The 21,742-nt window shown below is 37.2% G+C and overlaps 1 protein-coding gene across 1 annotated transcript in view; it reads left to right on the top strand.

Annotated features, from left to right (window-relative positions):
* The window catches only part of LOC311597068 (protein disulfide-isomerase TMX3-like), a 33,790-nt gene extending 17,153 nt beyond the window's left edge, over positions 1 to 16,637 (top strand). Inside the window, exons 9-16 of the mRNA XM_084781113.1 lie at positions 1,764 to 1,830; positions 3,198 to 3,296; positions 5,338 to 5,395; positions 5,544 to 5,597; positions 7,582 to 7,638; positions 10,418 to 10,547; positions 12,084 to 12,152; positions 13,690 to 16,637. Coding sequence (XP_084637239.1) covers positions 1,764 to 1,830; positions 3,198 to 3,296; positions 5,338 to 5,395; positions 5,544 to 5,597; positions 7,582 to 7,638; positions 10,418 to 10,547; positions 12,084 to 12,152; positions 13,690 to 13,947 — 792 coding nt within the window. The 3' untranslated portion in view covers positions 13,948 to 16,637. The remainder of the gene's footprint in view (positions 1 to 1,763; positions 1,831 to 3,197; positions 3,297 to 5,337; positions 5,396 to 5,543; positions 5,598 to 7,581; positions 7,639 to 10,417; positions 10,548 to 12,083; positions 12,153 to 13,689) is intronic.
* Positions 16,638 to 21,742: the final 5,105 nt, after the last annotated feature.

Here is a 21,742-nt window from a genome sequence, read left to right as displayed (position 1 = left end):
AAACAAAGAAAAAACTAAAACAATAGAGAGCAGACCAGCACCTCCTGTAATGTAAACGCCATGGAATGTAAGGAAGAGATAGATATGGAAATGGATTATCTGCTGTAAGTCCTTCCAAGAAAGGCCACTTCATTGCTTTGGAAGGGAGCAATGCCTCATGCTAGCACAGAAACTTCCTAACATTTTTGTGGGTGAGTGGCCAAGAAAAGGCAAATCTAGTCATGATTGAGAGCTTTTTTACTACCCGATATTATGATAGTATTATGTAATTTTTAGTTACAATGTAGCAAGATCATTTATCATATTGCCTCTGTGCTGAGATGTACCTGAATCTATTCACTGTTACTTTTGGGTTACATATACTCATGGGTAATTGCCTAGCCTAATTTTTCATAATTTTACCTGTTTGAAATACATACAAAATAGAAGGAGGTACTTTTAGATGATTCCTTATGAATGCCAATAGTATTTAAAAAGTAGTTTGGAGAGTACTTGTTGCCTAATGTCATCCATAATTATCCTGGGAGGTAGATGTTGTCATTGGCTTTAAGTTTCTAGGCTGAGGCAGTTGAATCTAGATGAAGTAACTGAGTATCACAAAGCTGATGAGTACTGGGGAGTGATATCCTTAGGTAGACTGTTAAAGCATTGGTCCTACTGCTCTGTGCTCCAGAATTCCTCCATCTTTTCCTACTCAAAATATTATCCATGGTCTTATAGAAACTCTTAAGAGTGGTCCTTGTCTTTTCTTATGTCAGGCAGCATGCTTCCAGGGAGGTATCTGAAAACATAAAATTTAGCTGAATTTAAGATTGTACTCTTTCTAGTCTTCAGTAGTGTGGGTGAGGGGTTATTTCCTAGTTTTTTTCAATGCTTTTGAAATTAATTGTAGGTACTTAATGTAGAAAATAAAAATGGTTAATAATGTTTATTATTAAAAGCCTGTAATTGTTATGGTGGTATTATTCTCTAACCTGCTACCAAATCAATAAGTACACAGACACCTGATAGATTTTAGATAAGCCTTATTTTACCTGGGGCTGAGCAAATATTTCCCCTCTCAACTACCCTTCATCTCCCAGTCCCATATCCTATGCCAATTGCTCTAATAATTCCTATCTGGGCTACTTCCCCCCCATCCATAAATCATAAATACTTGCACGTGTTTCTCACCTGGGCTGCTTTGCTCCATCCATCATTAGAGCTGCTCCTCCAAGCCATTTGCTTCTTTTCCTATCTCCTCCCCATGAACCTTAGCTCCACCTCTCACTTCTGCCCTGCCCAGGCTTCAGCATTTTGTTTTGGTTTTTGATTTTTGGTTTGTTTGCTTTGTTTGTTTGGTTTTGGTTTTTTTGTTTTTTGGTTTGGTTTGGTTTTTGTTTGTTTGTTTGGTTGGTTTGGTTTTTCAAGACAAGATTTCTCTGTGTAGTCTTAGCTGTCCTGGACTTACTTTGTAGACTAGGCTGGCCTTGAACTCACAGTGATCCAATCTGCCTGCCTCTGCCTCCCAAGTGCTGGGATTAAATGTGTGTGCCACCACACCTGGCTTCAGCGGTTTTTTTTAACCAATCACCTTTAAATTAGGTAGAGCAAGATTTACACAGTAAGGGAAGATGTACCGGAGAATGTGCTTGTAAGAGAAAGCAAGCAGATCTCTGGAACAAAATAATTCGCAATCAAATACAAAGCACCAGATCATGCTATTACAGGTACTAATTGAATTATTGGCGTTAAAATTTCAAACTTCTGATGTTTTTCTGCAGTATGTGACACTGAAAGAGATTCCTGCTGTGCTTGTTTTCAAGGACAACACTTACTTTGTTTATGATGGTAAGTTCCAAAGCTTTAACTCACATAAGGCCTTTCATAATTAAAACATTGTTATAAGCAGGCATTTATAAAATATTGTGTAAGTGCTGCCACTTACAAAGTATCACATTTGATAGAATCATCTTTTAATCCTTCAGTAGATTTCCAACAATGTACTTCATTCTTAGTTGCTTCCATTGAGGGGTGTGTGTGTGTGTGTGTGTGTGTGTGTGTGTGTAATTATTTGCCACTTTAAGAAATAATCTGTATTCAATTTCTATACATTAAAATGTTCAGACTTAATTTTAGGAGGATAGTTAGCTTTCATCACACACCGATAAAATAAAATATCCTCAGCAGAATGAAACTCTTTACCTTCTTTAGGTATTTCTCCCCCTCTGTCAGAAAATACTTTATTTAAATTTTATTTTTATATCATCCATACATCATAAAAAGAAAGATATAATAAAACCCTCATACTCATAAATGGTTAACAGGACCTTACTGTAGTTGTTTCAGTTTTATTGTTTTTCTTTTGAAGTAATTCAAAGCAAATCCTAATGAAATTTTTTCACTGTGTTTCACTATCCTTCTTTTTAAAAATGGGGGTTATATTTTTTTTAGGTAACCACTTGATTGTTGGACCACTGAAGAAAAAAATTATTTTCCTTGCTTTAGTAAAGGAACATGTTTTGATATTTTCTTATATTTTATGTCTTGATAACTGCAGAGAAAACTACACATCTCTAATTTTTGTCATTGTGTTCAATTGAACTAACTTGATACATAATTATCACTAGTGCTATACATTAGATGTCCTGCGTTACCCACCTAATGTTGCATAGTTATTTCTGTCCTTTAATTTATACAGGGGATAGTGTGGCAGATACATGACTGTCCTACATCATTAGAGTATTAGATAAAGTGATCTATACAGTGAAACATCAAAGTACATTCATTCAGGAGATAGTTTTTGAATGTTTATAGTCATCACCAGTCAAATGAACTTGAGAAGAACTTGCATACATGAAAAGAGGAGAAAGGAAAGAACCCATATATTTGTCTGTACCTACCTTCTTTTTGGTTAAGAAAATGCTACTAGAAGTGTTCAATGTATACTTGACCATTGTTACTATTTTATGTATTTTTAAAGAAGAGTGTTTTCTTTTTTCTCCCAAGTTAAAATGTCTAGCAGTATCTAGACTCAGCCTTCAAATCTCTTATTCTAAACCTGCTAAGAGGCCCTTAATTCAGGCAACTATAAACTACCTAAGAACCAGCTTAAGGTTTTATAATTATAATACTGTTTTAGATACGTTATCACTTTGCTGAATTGAGACATTACAGCTGCCTTGTACGCTGATGTATTTCCTTTGCTTTGTTTCAAGAGTATGAAGATGGCGATCTGTCCACATGGATCAGCAGGGAGAGATTTCAGAACTACCTTACTATGGATGGCTTCCTTTTGTATGAACTTGGTGACACAGGTAACAAGCATATGGCCATTCCGCTTCATTACAGAATTTTTCTTTGAGTGCTTATTTACTGGTTCTTTTAAAGCTGCATTTCCTAATTAAAGTACACTCATGTTTGCTAGTTCTGCTTTCTAAGAGTTGAGACTTAGAGTACCACGGATATATACTTTCATATGAGGATCAGTGTAGCCAAAGAGGTTTACTAACACCTGATGGTGATGAGGAAGACAAGGGCCTGAATGATTCAAGAATAAGGGAATAAAAAACCAAAACCAAAACCAAACAAACAAAAACCATGAAGCTACAAGTTAAAGTGAAGCCTTCTCACTGTCTCCTAAGGTCTGCTGTTACTTGTGAGTGGGAATCAGTCATACTGTTCATTTCTTAAGGTCATATGATAGAAAATGACAAAGAAAGAAAAATAAATAGAAATATAAGAGTTAGCCAACATAGAAAGTTTAAAAATTATAAGAAGCTTACTTTATTAGGAGAGTATTGTATAGGCTTAGACCCCACTAAAGGTGGGACATCTATATGTTGTTACCACATGTGTTCCCTCTCACAGTTTCATGATCATGAAATGGAAATACAGCGATAGGGAAGAAACATTTGAAAATTAGACACAATTCAAATTAAGCACTGAAGCCAGGTGCTGTAGCACACGTCTGTAATGCCAGCATTCAGAAGGCAGAGAGGTAGATGGATATTTGTGAGTTCGAGCCAGCCTGATCTACAGAGAGAGGCCAGGACAGCCAGGACTCTATTACACAGGGAAACCCTGTCTTGGGGGGAAAGAAGAATAAGAAAAAAACAAAATGAAAAATTAAGCACTGAATAGTACATGAAATATTTCAAGAAATGAAATAATTCTTATAGATGATGTTTTCAACAAAAAGCTAACAGTGAATCAAGATTATGTAGATGTATTAGAGATGTATTATGCAGGGTGAGATTAGGAAAAGCATGAAAATAATGTAAATGATGCTAATTTTTTGGTTTTGGGATTTTGGGGGGGGGGATTTTGGTTTGGTTAGTTTGGTTTGGTTTGGTTTTTAACTTATTCCTACATTTGTGTTTCTACCTCGAGTGAAACTATACTCAAGTATGTTTATGTATATAAATTCATTTAATTTTTCCTTATAAGTCAGAAAAACTTGCTTTCCTAAAATAAATGGGAGTTTGCTTATGTTCAGTTACATAAGTATTAGAGAGTGGTATCTCACTTTTATTCTCCCTGCTTGGTACAGTGCTGAGAACATAACCCACGTCAGCACCCCGAACACTACTGTTATTACATTGTTCTACCCTCCCGAACATTGTCAGTAGGCATATAACTTACTGTTTTACTTATACTTCAAAAGTAGTGTCACTCAATTTGATTCTATATGCCATCACTGGTGAAATTGTAACAGAGGAAATGGCTATGCAAAAATAATTTCCTTAGTGTTATAAACTACTAGGGCTTATTAGCAATTTTTAGTAAATGTTTTTAAATCAATGTCTTTGTTGTTGTTGTTGTTGTTGTTGTTGTTGTTGTTGTTGCTGCTGCTGCTGCTTTTTCAAAACAGTGTTTCCCTGTGTAGCCGTAGCTATCCTGGATTCACATTGTAGACCAGGCTGGCCTCTAACTTTGATCCATTTGCCTCTGCCTTCCTGAGTGCTGGGATAAAGGCATGTACCACCACATCTGGCAATGTCTTCTTTATGGTGTAGCTTTTGACAAAATATTTCATTACGTTGTTGGTTTGCATAAAATAATTTTAGAGAAATTAAAATAAAATTATTAATATTTACCTCCTAGAGGTAGAAGAAATGTATCATTTGAAGTTGACTAATTTACTGGTCTGGGCTGCAAATATGTTGGCTTAATTTTATGTAATGTGTAAATAATGATTGGCAAGTGAGAATTCTACCACTGAACCACCAATGCGTAAATGATGATTGGAATCTAGAAACATAGTCTGGTATCAGAAGTAATATTTGACAAGTATGGGTTATGTGAGTTATGTCTTTCTCAATTCAAGGAAATGAAAGATACTATTCTTAATTTCAGGAAAGCTTGTGGCTATTGTAGTCATTGATGAGAAAAACACATCATTTGAGCATACCAAGTATAGTTGCTTTGAAACAGATTTAAGCTTCAAATGCCATGCCAGCTTTGTGTAGTCTACATAGAGTGTCTTGCAACAGATGTTGTAATGGGATAGTTAAACCTTTTAATTGAAGAGGTGACATATTTATGTATTTATTCTTCTACAGATTAAAGTCAATTGTTCAAGAAGTTGCTAGAGATTTCAGAGACCACTTCCATAGGTATGTGCATGTTTTCTGAAAAGTTGACTTTGTTTGAAAGTTTGTCACTGTTTAATTCGGTTTATCAGTGAAGTAAATTAAAAGTAGTTAAGATCCCTAATCTCAAAAATTTAAGGCTGGCATCTTAGATGCTCTAAGGTCTAAATGCATGGGCTCTGACACAGCACTAAGTGGAAAATTCCACACCTGCCTTCCCATGATAGTGGTCAGAACACAAAGTCATGTTAAAGAATTGTGATACTTCCTTCATGGTATGTGTATAAGGTGTATATGAGGAGGGAAAAATGAGTTCTGTATTTTTTTTAATTCACTTTATATCCTGTCATAGCCCCATCCCTCCTCTCCTCACAGGCCCACGCTCCCTCTCCCTCCTCCCTCCCCCATCCCCTCTTCCTCAAAAAAGGGGAACCTCCTTCCCTTCTATCCCAGCTCATCAAATCACATCAGGACTAAGTGTGTCTTCTTCCCCTGTGGCCTGCTAAGGTTGTCCCACCAGGGAGAAATGATCAAACAACAGCCAACAGAGTCCATGTCAGAGAGAGCCCCCACTCCTCTTACTAGTGGACCCACAGAAAGCCTGAGCTGCCCATCAGCTACGTCTGTGTAGGGAGAGATGTGCAGGGATAAAGTTAGAGCAGAGATTGAAGGAATGTCCAACCAGTGCTTGGCTCAACCTAAGACCCACCCATGGGAGAGAGCCAGCCCTGACACTATTAAAGATATTCTTATCTAAAGATTTGCTTGCAGGCAGGAGCCTAGCATAGTTGTCTTCTGAGAGGCTCCACCCAGTAGCAGTTAGAAACAGTCGCAGCCAAACACAAGGCAATGTACAGGAATTCTTGTGGAAAAGGGGGAAGGGGAAAAGGACCTGGAGGTGACAGGAGCACCCCAAGAAGACCAACAGAGCCAACTGACAGCGCCAGCCTGGAGACTGAAGCACCAACCAAAGACTCTGCATGAGTTCTGTACTGAACATTTGGGTCCCTGCCCTAGGGAGCTTATTGTACGCAAATCCAAACCATGAAAACTCAGAAATGTCAAACACTTCTGGGCCCCAGCATTTCAGATAAGAGAGATCATATCTCATACTTTGAAAGGTAAATCAAGAATTAATTGACCTGGAGCTTCCAGTCAGCATGAGGACATATCTATGCCACATCTTAAAAGTTGGAGAAGCTGCTGCACCCAGTCATTTATAATTCATCCCATTCCTACTTCTTGAGAGTGTTTGACACATGTTTTATGGTAGAAGAATATTCACATAAATTTGCAAATTTGAAACAATTTAAATGAACACTCACATGCCAGGAAAGTGATTGTAAAAAAAAAAACTCAAAATACTAATGAAATGTAAAAAGTTACTTAGGAATAAGAATTTTTGCTGTATTTCATTTTTTTATGTTTGTTGCTGCTACCAAAACAGCAAGAGAAACCTCGAGGATTCATTATTTTCTTTGTATAAAATCTACTAAAAGTTCATTGTGCAATTCTCATGGTACATGGTAGCTGACCTCTTCTGAGTGATCCTATTTCACAGTAAATCCACTTTTTTTTTATTTTCTTTTTTGGTTTTTTGAGACAAGGTTTCTCTGTGTAATGGTCCTCGCTATGTGCAACTCTCCTTGTAGACCAGGCTTGCCTTGAACTCACAGAGATCCACCTGCCTCTGCCTCCCTGAGTGCTAGGATTAAAGGCGTGTGCCACCACACCTGGCTCACTTTCTTTAAATGTATTTTACTTGCAGCACATTTCATTCCCTGTCTTTTAAACATGTATAGTGAGGTGAAATGTCCAGTTTGTTGGTTGTGTATTTGCTTATCAAAACTGAGTAGAAAACACTCTGGTGTAAATGTCAGGGGTTCCATGTTCAGTGTTGGAAGTTTATGTGCTTACAAGTTCTAGTTTGTGGTGTGTACCTTTTTTCTCTTAATCCAATAGTGTGCTCTTTCTCTTCTTTCTCTTTGTTGTTGCTTGTGTCTTACAGAGATTTTCAGTTTGGCCATATGGATGGAAATGACTATATAAACACCTTGCTGATGGAGTAAGTAAAGTATTGATGGTTTTTCCACTTTGATATTACTAATTTTGAGAGATGGAGAGCGACTTAATTAGCTGGAAAAAACATACCAAAAAGCACTTTCTGTCATTTTCTGATGCTGACATCCCCCCAATAAATGTCTGATTTTATTTTATAAATCCTGTATTTTGAATTTATTAAGATTTAATTTTATTCTTTACTATAAAGATTGTCTCCCACTTCAACATAATAACATTTTCAAATCATTCTATAATAGGTAAATTTATAGTTTTTATAATACATATTTTAATAAGTTATTGTGGGCTGGTAAGGTTGTTCACTGAGTAGAGCCACTTCCTCATAGGCCTGACAACTTGAGTTTGATCCCCATATGCCACAAGGTGTCAGAAGAGGCCCAATCCTGAGAGTTGTCTGACTTCCACATGCAATAATCGAAGATGCTTGAAGTAATTGACAGTATTTTTTCTTTGTTCTTTTTTTTTTTTTCTTAATTTTCTTTACATCCCATTTCAATCCACTGCTCAGTGGAGCCTCTCAGAGGACACCTATGCTAGGCTTCTGTCTGCAAACATAGCAGAATATTGTTAATAGTGTCAGGGGTTGGCTCTCTCCCATGGGGTGGTACGAGGCTGTAGTTGGACTTTCCTTCAGTGTCTGCTCTGTCTTTATCCCTGCACATCTTGTAGGCAGGGTAAATTTGGGGTCGAAGTTTTTATGGGTGGGCTGGTGTTCCCATCCCTCCACTATGAGTCCTATCTAGTTAGAGGATATTCTTTAAATTTTAAAATTTCACGCCAGGTGTGGTAGTCGGAGGCAGAGGCAGGTGGATTGCTGTGAGTTCAAAGCCCGTCTGGTCTACAAAGTAAGTCCAAGCTACATAGAGAAACCATCTTGAGAAAATAAATAAATAAATAAATAAATAAAATTTCACTGACAGATTCATGCAAGTGTAGAATAAATTTTAGATATTTTTTAACCATCTTTCCCTCCCTTTCTCCCCCACATCTTTCTCTGAAACACTTCTGCCCAATAAGTCTGAGTTGTTTGCATAAGTGTGTGATAGGTTATTGGTAACTTCACTGAAGAAAATTATAACCTCCTGACCCGAAAGCTACTAACTACCAGTAATCACACAGGAAGAGACAGGACCTCGTAGGCCCCTTCCTTGTGCATGATGAAATGCTGACAGACCCAGTCTCATGCAGGGCTTACACAGAGAACCACATGTTCAGTGAGTTCATAGTTGCAGCAGCTGTGTTATGTACAGCACTCATCTTTTTGCAGCACAACTCCCCATTCTTTAGAGTTTATGTTTTTTTCCCATTTCCACTTCCATCCCTCTTCCACATTGTTTCCCAAATGGCACTAAAGTTTTAATAATGTTTAAAAAAAAAAGAAAAAGAAAAAGAAAAGAAAGGAAAACAATTGTTTATAAATTTCCTATTGCTCATAGAACAATTATTGTGTATAGAAGTTGTAAAGTTGATCTTGTATAAACCTAAGAGGAAAGATATTCTGTATAACCCTATAATGGAAATTCATTTTTTTTTCAGTATATGATAGGGACTTTGATAAGACCATTTAAGTTGATAGATTCATTTTTTAAATGTTTGCAGCATTCCGCAGCACTTTTGCTCCAATAACTAACATCATAATCCACGATGATAGTATCTAGCAGTAGGTAAGCATTTAATTCGTAGTTTAGTCAGTTGTAAGATCTTAGCTCAAATTACAGTCACAACATCATAGTCAGCTTAAGTTGTTAGGTTTGAAGGGTGTGTTTTAGTTTTTTTGTCTTTGACAAATACCTGAGGGAAACGTTTTAAAGGAGGTAAAATTTATTTTGGTATGTAAGTCTCAGTCAGTGTTGGTGGGTTCTGCTGCTTTCAGTCTGAATGAGGCAGATCATCGTGGCAGCAGGAATTGTATGGCTGATACTCCTCACCTTAGGTGACTAAGAAGTAAAAGTAGAGGAAGAGAAAAGGAAGCAGGAGAAACCTTCAGTGTCATGTTACCAGTGACTTGATAGATCTAGCCAGCTTAACTGTAGAAGACTCCTCTGCCTACAAAGATGATGTCACCAGCTGGGGGCCTTCACACACGAGCCTTTCCAGGCCATTTCATATTCAAGCCATGACAGCAGGGCTTAAGTGCCAAGGTGTGACCTGCCTGGTGAATGTTTAAGTACATTGGAAAATATATGTGTCCTCTTGTTGGGTAGAGTGACAGGAGACTACAGAGAATTCACAATAGTGTTTATTTAACATGTATGTTTACTCAGTGTATACAAGGAACCATTCTGAAGGGTTAGCTTGAATTTTCTCATGTAATTGTGTAGCAAGTTAGGTACTATTGGTTTCCATATTTTATAAGAAAAAAGCTTTACATGTAAGAAGCTAAAGTTCTTGACTAACATGCTGCAGTGTTAAGAGAAAGCTCCAGATTCAAACAGTGTGGTTCCAGAGACCACTCTCTTGCCTGTTGGGGTTTCTGAGTACCATCTGAGGTAGAGTTAAACGTTATTAGTATTCTGTATAGTACTGTGCAGAATTGTATACTTTGCACAGCACTTTTAATCACTTAGGTGTTGGTTTTTAGAATATTTTCATGCAATCTTGATTAATGGTAAAGTTTATACAAACTTTGAAAGCTTCCTGTAAACCACAGAGGTAAAGATATTAAAAATCTCTTTTCTTCTCTAACTATAGCTACTTAGATGTAATTGAGCGCTAGAGTATTTATTATTGCTGTGCTTAATATAAATTTTTATTTTTTTTTCTAGTGAGTTGACAGTCCCAACCATAGTTGTACTGAATACTTCTAACCAACAGTACTTTTTGCTAGATCGACATATTAAGGATGCCAGTGACATGGTCCAGTTCATTAACAGCATTTTGGATGGTACAGTACCAGTAAGTGTTTCAGATCCATTTCAGAGGGATGAAGGGAAAGAGGCACAAGAGAAACTAGCAGTTCTTTACCTTAGATCCTGAAAAGAGTAGGTATTCATTGCTTGGAGGGAAGAGGGAATCAGCTTCCACCCACTGCTTTCTCCTGCCTCATTCAGTCAGCCTATTAGAGCCTCACAGGGGCAAATGTCCCTCAAAGAGTTATTTGGGACACTGTTGCCTATCACAGTGATGGGGAAAGTATTCTTGGCCTCTAGAGCTGGTAGAGATATTAGGAGGTTTGTGACCCGGAATAATGCTTTTTTAGAGAATTTTCCTGGCATGACCCTTTGGAGTCAGTTGAATTAAGGACAACTGAATTAAGTTAGCCAGACTATGAAAACCAGTTTTTTAAACCATCAAGAAATGTATTGAGGGGCTGGAGAGATGGCTCAGTGGGTAAGAGCACCACCTGCTCTTCCAAAGGTCCTGAGTTCAATTCCCAGCAATCACATGGTGGCTCACAGCCATCCATAATGTAGTGTGATGTGATGCCCTCTTCTGGCCTGAAGGTGTACATGCAGACAGAACACTGTATACATAATAAATAAATAAATCTTAAAAAAAAAAAAAAAAAAAAAAGAAAGAAAGAAAAAAAAGAAATGTATTGAGAACCAGAGCTCCAGCAAAGAGTTCTAAAAATAATCATGTGAAAGAATTGTCATAAAGACTATGTGATCTTATTTTTTCCTTTTTCTATTCTTTTTGTTACTGTAATTCTTATTGTAGTATTTCTCAAACTAGGCTGCAACTCATTGAACAGTCGTGAAAACATATCTTAATTCAGTAATTTAAAAAAAAGTCAGAATGAGTCTTTGTTGCTTCAGTGATAATTTAATTATTGTTTTGTTTTTTACATGTTTTTTTCAGTTTTACACAGACTTTGGGAAGCTCCCTGAGTCACATAGTAGCAATATGTTACTGTGTTGAAGTGTTGTTTTGATTGAAAGAAACTGAGTTATAGTAGTGAGAGCCCTTTTGTTTGTGAGTTAGTGAAACCTGACCAGACTCTTGTAACAGATATGTCATTGGTCCTATAGCTTAGCAATTCAAAGAATGGTCCAGAGATCTGGGGTAGCTAGATGCCAAGGTTTGATATCCCCAGGAACTTTTCTCTGCACTCATCTCAGCACTATCTGTTGAGCTCCATCTGCATGAAGATGTTCCTACTTAGTAAGAAAGTCTTTGGCCACACTGTAGCTAAGCAGCCAGAGAAACTCAGAGCTTGTGCAAGCCTAGGGAGGGTGGGCCACCTTCCAGCAAGCCACAAGGATTATAAGTAAAGGAAGAATGAATTGTTTAGAGTACGTTAACATGATAAGTAGGAATATATATATTTAACGTGAATATATAAGTGGTATAAATATTTAACATGATTTTTGGGGACTAGGGTATAATATTTTTTGAATCAATATTTTTACTTCTAGCTATATTTTTATGTACGTAACATAACGAACTACTAATATGTGTATAACTTGTCTTATTCTTATTAAATTAAAGGCCCAAGGAGGTGATAGCATTTTGCAGAGATTAAAAAGAATAGTATTTGATGCCAAATCTACAATTGTGGTAAGTTCTGGCAGTTAATTTAGTGTCTTCAATAACTGAAAATTTTGGCATTGTCAGTCTGCTCTCTGTTTCTTTCAACTTGCCTTCTTTCTTTAATACTTTATTTCTTTATATGGCAGGCTTAAATTGTAGAATTAAAATGTGAATTAATTCTCTAACAGTTCATTTGTTCATCCCAACTGTCTTGCTCCATGCCACTTTTCATTTGTTGAGGCAAAGGCAACCATGAAAATGTGGCCTTATTGGTAAGGAATAAATTTGGGTAATCTGAATTATCCATACATAACATCCTTCTGTTTATCACTATCCTGTTTCCACCTAAATGGTTTGTCCTCTTTGTATTTTGTCTGACAGCTGCCCTCACTTTCACTCAGGACCACACATCCTCTCAACAGTCTTCAGTCCACTACACAGTGTCACAACAGCCATCAGTTCTGAGCACTTCCTTTCCCTTTTCCAGTGATACTCACCAGAAGACCTCACCCATCTGAAGTACTTTCCTTACTGGCTTTTAAATATTGCTGAGGCTTTCTAGGGCTAGAGTCAGTAGTCATACATTGTCGTGTTCTGCTTCTTTCTCACTCATCCTCAAATTTCCACCTCTTATTCTGTGAATCAACCAAAATTACCTTTTGTTCTCTGTATTCTTTTAGAGTAACAGACCCAACCCATGAAATAAATCTTAGTGGTAAAACCAATTCACGTAACTGAGGAAATAGCACATAACATAAGAGGAAGTAGTAAATTAATAAAGCTTTACTAACAACCAGATGACTCAGATATTAGAATGTCATGTGAAGAGAGTATGTATAGGGCTGTAAATAGATGGCTCTGTAGTTAAGAGCTGGTACTTTTTACAAAGGACCTAAGTTCAGTTCCCAGCTCATAACCTCCCATGACTCCAGCTACAGGAGATCTGATACCTCTGGCCTCCAGGCACCTACACACACAGACATACACACATAAATCTTTAAGTATGTGTGTGTGTGTATGAGCATGAATATTAACTCTTTACCAGAAAGAACCCACAAGCAACTTCCTAGAGTTTAACACATAGATAATAATCATCTAAGAGATATTTATAGGCGATAAGAGAAAAAGAAGGGTCTTGATAATCAGACTATTTGATTGCTTATCCTGTTGCCTGTAGCCATTTCTGCACACATGCACACTTACATGTGCATATATGAGCATAGAATTTTTGTTTATGGAGTCTTTTTGTTTGTTTTTATTTTTCGAGTCAAGATTTCACTTGTAGTCCTCGCTGTCCTGGACTCCTCTTTGTAGACCTGGCTGGCCTCGAACTCACAGAGATCCACCTGCCTCTGACTCCTGAGTGTTGGGATTAAAGATGTGAACCACCACATCGGGCTTTATTTATTGAGCCTTTAACATGGTAGATACTGCTCAGGTATTGACAGTTATTCATTGCAACTGAGTTCAGTAACAGTGAGAGAAAAGTTGTGTGGCTTTAAATTTACATCATGTTTTTTATGTCAGAATTCCATTGAAGTGCAACTAAATTCTCTCCCCACAGTCTATATTCAAGAGCTCTCCACTTATGGGCTGCTTTCTCTTTGGCCTGCCGCTGGGTGTCATCAGTATCATGTGCTGTGGAATCTATACAGCTGACACAGATGGAGGCTATATAGAAGAGCGATATGAAGTGTCCAAAAGCGAAATGGAAAACCAAGAACAGATAGAAGAGAACAAAGAGCAGGAGTCCAGCAGTGGAGGGTCTCTAGTGCCTGCGGTGCAAGAGCCCAAGGATGTATTAGAAAAGAAGAAAGATTGAGACTTCACAGAAAGAAAATATTTGATAAGATTTCAAATTATTAAAGAGTATTTATTGAATTTAGATATTTAATCATGATCTATTTACAGAAGAGAACATGTTCTTTGTATTTTGCTAACAACTGCATGAATTAAAGTAATCCTTCCATAAATGGAAGCTGTTTGGAGCAAAGAGATGAAGAGTTTGTCCAGAACAAAGTCAAATCGTTCTGTCAACTATTGTTCAGATGCCCAGTGTCTGTACACCTGTCTATGTGTGTGTTCTATGGCAAAGTTAAGAAACTTTGGCAGAATTTTAACTTGACCATTAAGGTGGAAGATGTGTGTTTTGCAAAGAGAAATAATACTTTCACCTACTATACCAATTCTCCTATATTTTGGATAAAGTTTATATAAACAGATGAAATCTTTAAAATTTAGACATTTTAAGAGAAACTGGTAATTTTTCCATCTATCAAATTTAAAGTTCTAAGTTTAAAAGTAGTGATTTTATATATAGCATAATGATTTTATTTTACTAGTTGTTTTTAAAGGAGAAATGTTACTTTTTTACTTAAACTCCACTGCATTATTACGATACGGGCATATGGTACCATGAAGTAGGAGAAGGATCTTGTAATTGACCTTTACAAAATGACCAAGATATGTGTGGAGTGGGGGCTGAAGCTGTGCTGTTTAGCAGAGCACACTGTCCACTACTGCAGGAAAGAGAGGCCATCTCACTTTTAGCCAAAGCAGCCTGGTATTTTGTTTTGTTTCATTTTTATTTTATAGCTTGATATTACTTACAATATTTCTATTAATTAAGAATGTTTTCATAAGAAATACAAATTACATTTTATGATATGTAAACTAATAATTTAAAATTTACTGCCACACCTCTATTGTGGGAGACTATAATATATCAGTGATACAATCAACATGTTAAACTCAGATATCATGGATAGAGAGAGTTCTCTTCTCTAGCCCCTCACCTTTGCCTCCATGACAGTCACGACCTCTCATGTTTTATCAGAATGCAGTCATGCCTAACAGTAGGTATTTTGTGATAATATGTTTACTACAGATCAGTTTGTTAATTTTGAGGCCTTCGTTTTAGCTAATTTCTGATTTTTTATTAGGTAATGTTTAGATTCTGTTCTTTGACTACTTTAGGGTTTGTTAAAAGGATCCACTGTGCATTTACAGACATCGTGTGTAGTTCCAACAGTGACATTTCTTGGGGCTTCTGCTTTGGTTGCCAGGGGAGCTTCTGATCTCAGATGCAATACTAATCAGCACTGAACTTAAACACGTGTGTCTGGAGCTAGGGAATTGCTAATCATAGTCTGTGTCCAAGTGTTCCTTTTCATAGTCAAAAGCATCCATTTTTAACATTTAATCATCATTAACTTTATTGATAATGTTATAAATATGTAGTCACAGGGAATTTTTAGGAAATAAAAGAATATTCTCTAATGGAAACTGGAGATACGCACTGTTAAAAGTTATTGTGAGCTGTGCATAGTGGCGCACGCCCTTAATCCCAGCACTTGGGTGGCAGAGGGAGGAGGATCGCTGAGTTCGGAGCCAGCCTGGTCTACAAAGGAGTCCAGCACAGCCAAGGCTACACAGAGAAACCCTGGCTCAAAAAAAAGTTACTGTGAAAAGTAAGCTCCTCCAAAGAATAAAGATGATTCTTTAGGAAGGTTCATGGTAGTGGGCCCAATGGTCAAGCCTTTTTATAGGAGAAAAGACCTGAAGTGCATAGAGATTCCTCATTTATGATCCTGTATGGTAAGGAGAGAGACAAGGGAAGTCCCACCAGTATATTTTAGTATTGTTCATCACTGTCAACTATGTATGTATTTTGTCTTGTCAATCATCCCTTGTAAATAAGTTCTTAGTAAGAAAAAAAGAATAACTAAAGCACAGCTTTGCATCAATGAACAGAAGTGCAAAGATAATTCTTTGTTTTCGGCAATATTTTTCTTTACGAATGAGTCCTTTGGTTCTCTGCTGCAAAACAACTTTATACTGATCCTCATAGTCTATTTATACTTTTAAAATGTGCATCGGATAAAACAAAATGTGTATGTGGATTGTAAGTAAAGTTTTTTGTATTGAACTCTTTTTTACTTGTTTATTCTTAAGGACATTTTTATTTGCATTGTCAGGTTGCTCACATAAAAACAAAACAAAACTAAAATTTGTTCATTCATGTGCTTTTCTCTTGAGTGTGTTATCATTCTGAATACTGTATGCTTATCAGGAGAACATACTTTAGAATCAAGGCACCCCTCTTCATAATGTAGTAAATGATTGATACTCTAATTCCCATGGCTAAAAACCAACAACAGAATCCTTTCAGGAAAGTGGGATTCTGCCTTTTTTTTTTTTTTTTTTTTCATGTGTAAAGATCTGATTTCTGAAATTCAAAATCGTAGCTCATTGGTGCTCAACAACATTTAAGAGTATTTCAGAGAATGTGCATGTTTAGCCCAGCAACCCCAGCACCTCTGCCCTGAAATTCCTCTTTGTTGTGTTTACCAATATTTTGTAGTTTCTATTGTTTGAAATTTGTTTGAGATTTACTAGGTCTAGAGGTTTTGATTTCTTCCTTACTCAGAGGACTTTTGGAACCTGGTTTAGAACTCATGTAAAAGATGCCAAATGAGTAAAAGTAATGGAAAAGTCTCTTGAAGAGCTGAAGCAATTGTGTGTGTTGTTTGTTTTTACCCAGTTTTATTGCTCATGATGTTTCTAATATTTTGACTTGGTAGCTCTTTATTTTAAGAAAATAATATTTTCCAGCACTCGGAGGCAGAGTCCGGCCAATACATGTAAGTTCAAGGTCAGCCTGATCTTCAGAGTGAGGCTACACAGAGAAACCCTATTTTGAGGGAGAAAAGAAAAGTAATAATATTTTCATCAGTGTTTCATGATGAGATGAACGGGGGTAGGGGAGAAACCACTCACCTATTCTTACACAGAAATTGTTAAGTGTGGACTGTTTAGACTTAAGTGGCAGGACTGAATTTGCCATTTTCTTTTTATAAATATATATTTTTTCTGAATGTGCCTGAGCCCCAAGAATGAGAAAAAACAATAATTAATTGTAGAAATAATACATTTTCTAGTTTGGACTAAGCTATAAAGGTTTTTGAAAGTGTATTACTGTTAACTTGTCGAATTGTGATACTCTGCCTTATGACATCAATTGGAAACCTTTGTTTTTCTAAAATAAAGTAACTAAAAACATCATTGCATAACTGCTACCTTTAATACGTGTTTTTCAGAAGTTTGCCATTTGACTAGTTGTCTAAACAAAATAAGCTATAACTAATATTCCATACAATACTTTCATTTTAATAAGACATAGCTTATTAATAATCACAGAAATTTTAGATTTAAGCAGGCTTAGAAGAGAATTATATCCAAAACCCCAACACCCCTTTATCTACTTTTAATTTTATAAAACCTAATTTCTACAAAATTCAAAGTTAAAACTGGTGAACTTTGAATTAATAAATTAACGATTCTGAATACCATACTGTCCTGACCTCTCATTTTTATTATCAATGAACAGGCAATTTAAAGCATTGGAGGGGTGGCTATTTGTGTTTGATTTTTTTTTTCAACATTAAGTAAAGCACGTACATTATGAGTACATAAGTTTTACACAAATGTTAATTTTAAATTCCTGACATCAGATATGTTTTCATGAGGTGTTGAGACCAAGAATAACTGAGCTCAAAATATGAATTTGAACTTGATTTGCAGCTTATGAGCAGAAACAGACAGCTCAGCTATGTGTGAAGGAGGTGCCCTGTGTTATAAGTGGGTGGGGCACCATCTGTACGGGAGTTTTCTCCACCCTTGTGAAGTTAGAAAAGCCAGTTAACCTGTCCCACTTCCGAATTACCTGTGTCTTGAGGATAATGCTGCCTATCTGTGGATTTTTTAAAGTTAGAAGACCCCATGACTGACACAGCCACAATTCATTAATTGAGGATTACTGTTTAAATTTAATTGACTTCTCATTTAGAATTCTATCATTGACCTCAAGGAGAGGAAGGATCTAATAACAAATATTTAAGTTTAGTTACCTATGAAAATCCACTGGAACCAGGCGGTGGTGGCGCACACCTTTAATCCCAGCACTTGGGAGGCAGTTGGAGGCCAGCCTGGTCTACAAAGCGAGTCCAAGACAGCCAAGACTACACAGAGAAACCCTGTCTCGAAAAACGAAAAAAAGAAAATCCACTGGGTTTTGTGCTTTTTAAATGAAAGTGATCACACACAAGGAAATGTAACCTGCCAGTTATTGATTAATATTTATGAATATCTTATTTAAAGTTCTGTATGATTTAGACAATTAGATGCAGATATGTCACCATAGGTGGAGTCTGAGGTTTCAGAAGGTACCTGTGGATCATGATGCAGATCTCAGGTTCTCCAGCACCATGCCTACCTGACACATACTCCCTTTTGGTGATGATGGTATCTTTGGAAGCTGTAAGCAAACCCCTGACTAAATGCTTCCTAAGTTGACTTGGGTGTATTGTTTTATTACAGTAAATGATAGCCCTAAGATAGTTTTCTTGTGCCTTTATCTAGGAGAATACTCTGGACAGGTGAGTTGGGGAAGTGGGTTGAGAACAGAGCTGATTTCCACACTGGAGTACAAGCAATTGGTGTGCATATGTAACTTGATATTTGAATGACTTTAGAAGAAAACTTGCTAAAATGACATTTTTCTGCCTTTGTGGAATAGTAGGAAAATAGTTTGCTATGCTGGAATGGAAAGAAATATGTAATCTAAATTGGACTGGGGATGAATGTTCTAAGTGGGAGCTGGAGACATCTCTCCCTAGTTAAGAGCATTAGGAACATACTAGGAACATACATAGTTCCAGAATATCCAGGTTCAATTCTCAACACTTACATGGTTGCTCACAATGTTCTGTAACTCCAGTTCTAGAGGATCTGATACCCTTTTCTGGTTTCTGCAGGTGCTACACAAACATGGTACACAAAGACACGTGTTAGTAGGCACTCCTACATTAAGTAAATTTTGTTTTGCTTATCAAAACAATTGGAACAAAATGTTTTACACCTTGATTGTTATGATGCTAAGCAAGTAACTCAAGATAATTCTTACTTCCAGCAAAGGAGACAGGTATGATAACCATGCTACAATCCACAGAACCAAAGGAAGCTAAGTAACGAGGGCCACGGGGGATGCTTGAATCTCACTGAGCAGGGGAAATAAGGCAGACATAGGAGTGGAGGGAGGGAACAGGGTTGGAGGAGGGGAGCAGGAGAGATAAAGTGGAGGGGCCAGAGGAGAGAGAACTGGAATGGGGTTTGTGGGGGACAAGCTAGAAACCTAGGAAAATGGAGTATCCCAGGAATCTATGAGGTGATCCTGGCTAGGACTCCTAACAGTGGGGGAAATGGAGCCTGAAATGGCCATTTCCTATGACCAGAAAAGACTTCCAATGGAGGGACTGGGCCACCAACCCAACCACAAAACCTTAGACCCACAAATCTGCTAACAAGATTTGTAAGGGTAAAGATGGAGCAGAGATTAAAGTAACAGCCAGCCAATGACTGGCCAAACTTGAGACCCATGCTTGTAAGAGCAAGACCACTCCCGACATTATTAATGATATTCCAGAAAGGTGCCTGGCATGGCTGCAGAGACCCACAGCCAAACACTGGGCAAAGCTTGGGAATTCTATGGAAGAGGGGTACAAAGCACTGAAGGAGCCAGAGAGGTCAAGAACACCACAAGAAAACATACAGAATCAATTAATCTGGGCCCATAGGGACCCAAAAGACTAAATCACATAATAGCATACATGAGACCCTAGCAGTGAAAGCTAGGAGCTATATCTGACTCTGTTACCTGCCTTTGGATCTTGTTCCCCTACCTGGACTTCTTGGCTAGCCACTTTGGGAAAGGATATGCCTAGTCCTACTGCAACTTGATATACCAGGTTGGGTTGCTATCCATGAGAGGCCTCCTTTTCTCAGAGTCTTTTCTGAGGATATGGGGAGGATTGTATGGGACATGGGACTGGGGGGGGGGCGGCATGGGGGGAACAGACTGAAAGAGGATGCTTCGATCCGAATGTAAATAAATTTTAAAATATTTTTTTTCTTTTAGTGTGGTCTTCTGACTTAGTTGTCTTTGTGTTTATAATGCAGATATAGTATGTGCTTATGGGACTATTAACAGTCCCTGACCTAAAATAACTATTTACAATAAAAATGAGCCAGTGTCTTAGTGAGAAATGAATGCAGATGTTGAGTGTGAGAATTATATAGAAAAGGTCCTATTGCTCTGTGCCAAAGTGGGGAATGCCTTGCAAACACAAATCAGATACCTGATATTGAGGTACATGGTTTTGTGAGAATTTAATAATTATCAGTACACTTAAAGCACTGCTTGTTTACACCATTGCTTTTCTTTAAAACTTTCAGGACACATTATAATTTCTTCATAAGCATTTTCTTATCAGCTTGCAGATGAAAATTACCTTCATGTCTTCTAGAACTCTGAGAATGTTCTTCAATATTATGGTCTTCCTAATTGTAGCCTAAAACATAATACCAGAAAATATGGAAATTAGGCAAATTTTAACTTACTATCTTCAGTGAACCTGATTAATTCACCTCATTCTTCCTTGTCCTCAATTAAAATTACAGAAGAGCATCAATAACAAAGAAACAGTTGTCTCTTTGTTTTAAAAAAGTCTTACCTATAACAGTGAGGTTCCTGTAGGTCTCCAGCATCACATCTTTGTAGAGACTCTTCTGGGAAAGATCCGGCAAAGCCCACTCTTCCTCAGTGAAGTTCACATGCACATCATCATAGGTCACTGTAACCTTAAATATCCTATACATGGTATAACAGAAAGCATGAAACTTATAATGCTGCAAATGTATATTCATTTACAATATATTCATATAATTCTAGTGCTTCCATGACTTATTTCCTGACACAGAAGTTCTAATGTAATCACCAAGTCATTTTAGAAGGAAACTGAATAATGAGGTTCACCTCTATCATTTCTGAGCCCTTTGAATAGGATAGAGCCTTGCAAGATAAATGCCAATTCACAGAGAAGGGGGAAGAGAGAGAGAAACACATCAGAGAAACTGTATGAACAATTACTAATAACAAAAAATGATGAGCAAGCTTGGTGTATTCACTCATTCCCTTAATCCCAGCACTCAGGAGGCAGAGGCAGGTTTATTTCATTGAGCTTGGTGCCAGCCTAGTCTACACAATGAGTTCCAGAACAGCAAGAGGTACATATTGAGTCTGACTCCCCTGCAAAAATCAAACAAACAGAAAAGAGAACTCTTTACTGAAGTTCCTACTAAGAATTATACATTCACTCCAGTTCTGTATTCATCCTATAAACTTGAAGTGCCCCAGATTAAACTGTAACACTAGTAAGATCTTACTAAAAGAAAATGCATGTTTAAACAGCTACAAATAGACAGATGAAAATACTAGCAATATGTTGATCATAAATAAGCAGCATAGGGCAGGAGAGATGTCTCACCAGTTAAGAGCTCTTGATGGTCTTGCAAATAATTGGGGTCAATTGCTAGTCTTTACATGGGGCTCACAATTATCCTCAAAGTTTGAGAGTTCTGAGGCCATCTTCTGACTACAGTGAAGAGGAGGCACACATGATATACATATTTATGCATACAGGTAAAATACTCATCTTCATTCAAAAAATCCTTAACAGATTAAGAACACTGACTATTCTTCCAGAGGTCCTGAGTTCAAT

Source organism: Acomys minous (genome assembly GCF_964271855.1).
Source record: "Acomys minous genome assembly, chromosome: 5".
In the NCBI taxonomy this organism is placed as follows: Eukaryota; Metazoa; Chordata; class Mammalia; order Rodentia; family Muridae; genus Acomys; species Acomys minous.
The sequence above is the reverse complement of the archived record's forward strand: the minus strand, read 5'-3'. Positions and strand labels throughout refer to the sequence as shown.